At 43.4% G+C, this 8650-nt stretch overlaps 1 protein-coding gene across 1 annotated transcript; it reads right to left on the bottom strand.

The window, feature by feature from the left end:
* Positions 1 to 302: 302 nt before the first annotated feature.
* LOC148123629 (vomeronasal type-2 receptor 26-like) lies at positions 303 to 4256 on the bottom strand. Its single transcript, XM_087919179.1, has 3 exons — positions 4249 to 4256; positions 2040 to 2331; positions 303 to 1379 (listed from the first exon to the last, which is right to left on the bottom strand). Exons 1-3 carry the CDS (start codon positions 4254 to 4256, stop codon positions 507 to 509), a joined length of 1173 nt encoding a protein of 390 aa, XP_087775305.1. The 3' UTR covers positions 303 to 506.
* Between the last annotated feature and the right edge of the window lie 4394 nt (positions 4257 to 8650).

Raw genomic sequence — 8650 nt, forward strand, 5'->3', positions numbered from 1 at the left:
ACCAAAGGATGCACTCATATTTATATATTTCAAAAAGGAGGGCAAAGTGATCCTTGCATACATATTCATAACAAAAGCATAATAGATCTCAGGATATAGTGGTTTTATAGCTAAGAAGATACAATTGCATCATAAGATTCAGGGATTGTCAGGAGAATGCTCTAATAAAACCACCACAATCCACTGCGAAATACCAGGATATATTAGTTATGTTTCAGTTTGTCTATTAAACAGTCCCATTCATCTGGAAACATATTTTTTTCTACAGAACCACACTCTAATGTCAGCTTTGTCTTCCTCCTAAAATTGATTTTTCTCTTAAATAAACATTTGATATTGCCTCTTTAGCATAGTTGCACACCATTTTAATGTTACCCTGAATTATCAGAGAAAAATTTACCCTCTTTAAAGATCTGACATATCATTTTGATCCTATTAACTATACAATTCTAAAATATTAGCCAAACATTTATATGACTGGTACTTATATAAAGTGATATTTACATTCATTTCATTTTTACCTGCCATGATTGTTGATTTAGAGTCTTGAGTTCCCAAGAATGTCCTCTTTTTCTGCTCTTAGATGAAAGCATGGCTTGCAGTGCATGGGCCACTGCATAGACAGCATTGTAAATGCTATAACTTTGCCCACTTATGCTACTTCTAAACAAAACCTCGGGAAGGGTCTCCAATGTCTCCTCACCAGTGCATTCATTGTCACTGTCCTCATCTAACCCAGCATTTGGAAAAGAGCATTCAAACGCATATTCCCAAAACAGCCTGATCAAACCATCTTCTTCTTCAGAAGAAGAAGGCTTCCTCATCTGAATAAATTTCTGAAACCCTAACATTTCCTTCGAGGAAACTGCCAACGATAAGGCCCCATGGATGAAGTCCATGCCTCTGGTTCTTTGAAAGGGGGTTGATGTGAATTCCATCTGTGCTGGCATTATCCAAACTTTATCTTTTCTCTTCACTGGCGTGTCAACATATTCTGAAATAAATGGAACCATTCTAAGAGCAGCCATGGCCTCATTTTCACAATATATGATCACAACATTGGCAGTACTTCTCATAATAACCTTGTATAACACAAAATAGTCAATTAGGTGATCCTCAAGGTCATTGGTAACAGATTCCTTTGGCATTTCTTCTATGAAGTCAAAACAGATGCCTTTTTGAGAAAACATATCAAGCCTATTCTGTATAAAACTCTTTGCTCTTTCAGAGCTTTGGATAATGAGTCCAATCCATTTCCAGTCAAAGTGAAGCAACAATTGGATGATCCCAATAATTTGAAGATCTTCATCTGGAAATAATTGATGGAAGTAAGCAGCTTGTATGTTGTCATCTGTCTTCATAGTAGAACCATATAGGAGCTAAGAAAAAGAAAGAAACTGGAGCATTTCTTTTCAGACCCAAATATTTATTTGTTTTTAAGGAAGACATTCCTTATCAATATGAAACTTTGGAATAAATAATAAATCAATCATATCAGAAATATTTTAATAAAAAGCGGGATCAATATACTTTAATTACAATTCTTCTGTTGTTATCCAATATCAACAATACTCTTATATTTTACTTAATAACAAGTAATTCTCGAGGTACGAATATAGTGGACTCAGCTAATTCTATTCATAAACTTGAGGATTTGTAGGAATGAATTATCTAACATGACTTCATGCACCCATCTACTTTTGCAGAAAATGGGTGTCTGAAGTCATGCGAGATCACAGCCCCAAGAATCATGTTTTAGTGAATAAATAAATATAATCTTCCATGAAATTAAATTAAATGAGAAAGTGTGGATTTCCTCCATTTTATATTCATATGTACTCACATTAAGAAAGGAATACCTGTGTCTTGCATTTGGTCTATATCTACATTTCACTATACTGAGATGGAGCAAAGTCCGAGGTGAGCTTATTTCATGGTTTTTATTTCAATTTCATATATCACTGTGTACAAGCCACAATTGTTCAAATAAATGTGTTGTTGAAAGGTCTTGACTCCTTTCTTTCTGAGATAGCTCTTACCTGTGGGATCTTGTAAATGCTCAGAATATTTGACATGAAATGTCCAATGTAAGCATTATGTCCTGCAATCACAGATATTACATTGTCTTTGAAATCACACTTGTAGTTTGGTATGAACCTTCCCTTGGTAGAGAGGAACTCCATGGAAGCCAGATAGATCCATCTTGCCAGGGCATAGCTATTGGAGATATGGATACCAAGGGTGATGTTAGGCAAGATCCTGGAATTCTCATTGATTTCTTTGATTGCAAATTCCAAAGCCAAGACGTGCTGGTAGTTTTGCATAAACAACCTGAAATGAGTATTAGAGCATCTGTTTCCCAATTTAGCTGCATCCTTATTTATGTTTTTTCTAATTTTATATCACTCATGATTTTACAGCCCACAAGCACTGAAAGGAGGGAGTATATTAACACCAAGCAAGGCATCTCTTTGACTGTTTAATGCAATAGCCTCAAAATTATAGAGCAAAGTTTTATCACAACATATTAAAAAATTCTCCCTGGAAGTTAAGCTATAACACTTCACTTTTTATCCATTGGAGATGGCCATAAATAGTGATGATACATTCAGTGGACTGAATACAAAATGAAATAATCATAAATAATTACTTTAAATAATTGAATAATTACTAAAGGGTGCTTCTTTAATTTAGGGATCCTGATTTATTACTATCTTCTATTCTAATATTCTATTCCACCATTTCCAACTTCTCTTTCTTGTTCTTCTTCCTTTTAACTATGTTTCTCAGGTATTTAAAAAGGAAATTCAATTCTCATAGTACTGTACTTTCAAACACCAAATTTAAGAGAGAATTTGATACAATATCTGCATGTAGGACTAATTGCAGTCACATATACTTTCTACAAATGATCACTGTTATTTCCTCGTAGTTTTCCTGATTAATACAACTTGAAAAAGAAACAAACTAAAATGAAACTAATATTTACCTAAAAGTTATCAAGGAGGCTGTTGGAAGCTATTGAAACAGAAATATATACAACTTTACTTTGCATATGAGGAACCACATGATAACTAACAATATTATTAAAAGAAAAAATAATAGTGCAATTTAGGCAATCTGCAATTCATCTCTCACTCTAATTCAAGCATAACACAGATTTTAACTATTTCTGTATTGCATTGCTTAAAACTAATTACATACAGGAAGTCATCAACTAGTTCACTTGATGGATTTCTTGTGAATGTTAATTTCTCAGAGATCATGTAAAATAGATAACAAATGCCAGCAATGACCAAATCTTCTGAATGATAATCGTTGTGCTTAATAAGAGGTTGGTCTCCTACAGAACATCTGCCAAGAGCTGCTTCAGATTCTATATAGGAAGACAATATTGTTACAGATGCAAAGAAAAATATCATCTTGCAGATCAATTTATCTCTCGGCCTCCTGTTTACTCAATGAGAATTGGGCATTTGAAATAGAACAGCCTAACATACATTATTCCATGAGACTACTTTAAAATCAGAGGTGTAAATGGTTTAAAAATGAGAATGAAAGGACTTTGTCCTCCATCAGTACCCTTGGAGAAAGAAGAATATTATACCTTTTTGCTGTTTAACTATATTATTTTTAATAGTTTCCATAACTCCTTAGAGAGGAGAAAATAAGAACACATAATTGAAAATGATTGTAGAGATTTAGGCATGTCCCAATTTGTGATACACTGAGAACTGTAACTTGGAATTAAGGAGAAAAATAACAGTGGCCAGGGGATAGAAAGAACTACATGAACAATTTAAAAAGTTTTCCTCTCAAGTATCTAGAATTGGTTTTCCAAATGAGAAATCAGCTGAATTTAAATGGAAATTTCAGTTATGACGAATTAAACAACAGAGTAAATCAAATTAAATTATACTAGGAGTCATGGTGGTATAGTGGTTAGAGTGCAGTTCCACAAGTTTGATCCTGACTGGTTCAAAGTTAACTCAGGGTTCCATCCTTCTGAGTTCAGTAAAATGAGGACCTAGATTGTTGGGACAATATGCTGACATTGTAAACTGCTCAAAGAGTTTTGCAAATCACTGTGGAATGGTATATAAGTCTAAGTATTAGTGTCATTCAGTGCTGGGATTCAAATAATTTAACAACTGGTTCTCTGCCCTAGTGACCAGCTGGTAGGCATGGCTGGATGGTCGTGGCCAACTCACGTCAAGGGGCGCCTCTCCCAGCCTCTCCTTGCCATACCCAGTCATGTCTCACCCCTCCCAGCCACTCCTTGTCACACTTGGCCTCACCTTGCCTCCCAGCTGCTCACCTCAAAGGCATGAACATATCTATGGTTCTGTAAAAATGTTTTTCACCTTTTTTGACTTTATAATCTGTATCTACATACTATAGAATAGAGGTACTTTCATGGATCACTAAAAGGAGGAAATGGCTCATGTTATGTCCTGAGGACTTGGGTAGTTCTCCCTCTGGTCCTCACTCCTGGCGTGGGCGTTTTCCTCCTCCTCCCATTGGTTAACCTCCCCCTGCAGTCTGCTATAAAAGCAGGCTGCAGGGACTAGCCCTTTGCTGATTGCTGCGAGCCAGTCCCAGCGTGGCGAGCACGGTCAGCCCTTTATTCATGTAATAAAGTTCTGTTGCACCCTGGCTTCTGGTCCTGTCTCTCATTCCTCGAATCTAACACTGGCGACGAGGGTGGGATTCGCTACCAGAAGCACCAGGCAACCGCTGAGTCACTAGCCCGAGGCGCAACTAGAGAGAGAGAGCGATCGGGCAGCGAAAGATAATACTGAACTGCAAGCCAGAGAGAGCGGTCAGTAATAAAAGAGCTGAACACACTGAGCGAACGCTGAACCGCCGACAGAGAAAGCGGTCAGCAAGCTAGTGAGCAAACGCTGAATTGCAGTCAGAGAAAGCGATCAGCAGCGAAAGTTAGAAGCGTCTGTAGCCGCTTGTTAGCCCAGCTACAGGGAAAGCGAAGCACTGCGAGCCGCAGCCGCTCGAAAGGCGCGAAATTCAAACAGTTGTCAGTTGAATTTCAAACCCTGTGAATACAGCACAGCGCTGTAATCAGTCACTAACGCGCATACAGGCGCAAATACTGACGCCACCAACGGCCAGCGTTCAAACGTGGCGGTCCCAGAGAGAGGAGAGGTCAGTGAAGGACCACTCCAGAGCTGAATCACTCGCCTTCCACAGGCACTGAGTGTCACTAGTCACCCAGAGAGAATTCTTTTCACAGGTCCCAGTAACCATGAGCTCCAATCCGGTTTTCCCGGCGTTTAAACCGGACGAAGAGAAGTGGGAATCGTACAAAAACCGCTTCAACCACTATATCGATGCGGTCGGCCTGGCCGACGCAGGGGAACATAGGAAAAAATCCTATTTCCTAATCTATTGTGGGGCCACCATCTACGATACTGCAGCAGCCCTCGTAGCTCCGCGGGAGCTTAAGAACGTTCCGTGGTCAGAGCTTCTGGAAATCCTCACAAACCACTATGCTCCCCGGCCGTCCCAGATCGCCAGGAGATTCACATTTCGTATGAGGAAGCAAGGGAACGGTGAAACCATCAATCAGTACATGGCCGCCCTCAGAACGGCTGCGTTACATTGCGGTTTTGGAACTTATCTAGAAGATATGCTCCTCGACCAGCTGGTTTGTGGAGTCAAAGACCTCCACCTGCAGAGGCGCCTACTAGCAAAAAAAGACCTCAACCTCGCACAAGCAGTTGAGGAGGCTTTAGCAGCCGAATTAGCAACAAACTCGGCCACGGAAATACAGGGGCCAAACGCCAAACTGGCAGCGCTACAAGTCCACTCCGAAGAGGTGGTAGTAGAAGAACCAGATGGTGACGAAGACGACGTCCACCGCCTCTCAAATGACAGACGGCCACAGGTAGGGGCTAAGCACGAGAATACCGGTCTGCCCAAGCGCATCACACTGTGCCTAGCCTGTGGGGGACCTCACCAAAGAGCGACCTGCAAGTTCAAAGGAGCCACCTGCAACAACTGTCGTAAGAGGGGACACATCGCGAGAGTCTGCCAAGCTCCCCAAACCGCTGCACAAAGATGCTCCCCCTCGCACACGGCGCCACAGAGGCAAGTATTAAATTGTCGCACGCACCGCCTCGCCAAACACGTTGTCCATTCCGTCAATAAAATTTCTCTTTCCGTTTCTATAGAAAGTAGACCGTGCTGTATGGAGGTTGACACGGGGTCAGCGCTCTCAATAATATCGTGGGACACCATCAAGAGGCTCCAGCCCAGCCTATCCACCAGTCAGCTACAGAGATGTCAGTTTGGCCTGAAGGACTACCAGGGGAAGACCATTCCAGTAATCGGCAGAGGCAAGTTCCTTGTCAGTTTTAGAGCTTTTAAAGGCCACCTACCTCTAGTGGTAGTTAACGGCAAGCTACTCACTCTATTGGGGCTCGATTGGTTTCCCCATCTCGGCCTAGGGCTAACAGGAGTCCATGCTGTCTCAACCTCAGACACTGACTCCTTGTTCGCTGATTACGCAGACGTCTTCAGCGAAGAGCTGGGGTGTTATAATGGTACCCCCATCTCATTTTCAGTAGACCCCCAGGCAGTCCCAATCAGGCTAAAACCGCGTAGGGTCCCTTTTGCAATTCAACCAAAACTTGACGCTGAATTAGACAAACTATTGAAACAAGGGGTCATTGAACCTACAGACTTCGCCAAATGGTAGACGCCCATCGTCACACCCCTTAAAAAAGATGGCAGTCTGAGAATTTGCTCGGACTATAAGACAACAATCAATAAATTTTTGCAAGTTAGTGCCTACCCGGTACCAGTAATTCAGCACCTATTACACACGTTTGAACCGGGTAAGATCTTTGCTAAATTGGACATGTCCCAAGCATACCAGCAGTTCCCTGTCGATAACCAGACAGCGGAACTTCAGACCATTGTTACTCACAGGGGTGCTTTTCGTTGTAAACGTCTCCAGTTTGGCGTAAGCGTTGCTCCAGGCATTTTTCAATCCCTTATGGAGCGGATTTTGCAGGGCCTCCCTGGCATAGTACCCTACTTCGACGACATTTTAGTCTCGGCCAGGGACAGACCCCAACTCTTCCAGAGAGTTCGAGCAGTGCTAGAGAGGTTCAGACAGCATGGCCTCAAGTTAAAAAAAGAAAAATGTGCCATTGCCACTAGACAGGTGGACTTTCTGGGTTATAAAATTGACGCCTCTGGTATTCACCCCCTGGAGTCCAAAGTTAAGGCAATCCACGAGGCGCCCACTCCAACCTCCAAAACGGAACTACAGGCTTTTTTGGGACTCCTGAACTTTTACGCTGCTTTTCTACCCCACAAGGCTTCAGTAGCCGAACCCCTACACAGGTTACTTGACAAAAATACCCCCTGGCACTGGGGACAGAAAGAAAGCCGGGCGTTCGACGCAGTCAAATCGCTGCTCACCTCAGAGGCAGTCCTCATTCAGTTCGACCCCAACCTTCCCTTAGTGTTAGCGGCAGACGCATCCCCATTCGGAATCGGGGCTGTTCTGAGCCACAGACTTTCCAATGGTGCCGAAGCTCCAATCGCCTTTTTCTCCAGAACTCTCTCAGCCACGGAGCGAAACTACAGTCAGATAGACAAGGAAGCCCTAGCAGCCGTGGCGGCCGTTAAAAAGTTCCACGAATTTTTGTTTGGCCATTTTTTCAAACTCGTAACCGACCACAAACCCCTACTAGGCCTGCTAGCCGGGGACAAGCAGACTCCACAGATACTTTCCCCGAGAATGACACGTTGGACCCTTTTCTTAGCAGCCTACTCCTACAAGCTCATCCACCGCCCGGGCAAAACTCTCTCCCACGCCGACGCTCTCAGCCGCTGTCCCTTGCCCGCACCGGCTGAAGACCCCACTCCAGTCCATGCGATCTTCGAGATCGCCCAGCTGGACATTCCCATCACTGCTTTGGACATTGCCACCAAAACTAAGACGGATCAAATGCTCGCCCAAGTGCTCGACTGGGTGAGGAGGGGGTGGCCGGGTGGAAATGTGGAGAGCAAATTTACAGCTTTCAAGGTTCGCATGCAGGAACTGTCCAGTCTACAGGGCTGTCTACTGTGGGGAACTAGAGTGATCATCCCAGCATCATTGCGCACCCGAATCCTGGAGGCTTTACACGAGGGGCACCCGGGCATCGTGCGAATTAAAGCGCTGGCGCGAAGCTATGTGTGGTGGCCGGGTCTCGACGATGATGTAGCGAATTGGGTAAGTTCCTGTAGCATTTGTCAGGAATCCCGTCCTGCTCCCCCCGTTGCCACTCCAGCTAGATGGGAAAACGCGGGTGCCCCGTGGTCCCGGATACACATCGATTTAGCTGGCCCCTTGCATGGGAAGATGTTCTTAGTGGTCGTAGATGCGTATTCCAAATGGATAGACGTAGCAAAACTGTCCTCGACCACAACACTGGCAATCACCAATGTATTAACTCGCCTATTTGTAACACACGGCTTGCCAGACGCCATAGTATCCGACAACGGTCCGCAGTTCGCATCAATTGAATTCAGCCGTTTCGCAGCCAACCTAGGCATCCGCCATATTCTCACGGCCCCATTTCACCCTGCCAGTAATGGGTTGGCAGAGAGGGCCATCAGGACAGCAAGAGGAAGC

The sequence above is a fragment of the Pseudonaja textilis genome, unplaced genomic scaffold, assembly GCF_049901715.1.
Source record: "Pseudonaja textilis isolate UNSWEBS1 unplaced genomic scaffold, rPseTex1.2 PTEXSCF35, whole genome shotgun sequence".
Lineage (NCBI taxonomy): Eukaryota > Metazoa > Chordata > Lepidosauria > Squamata > Elapidae > Pseudonaja > Pseudonaja textilis.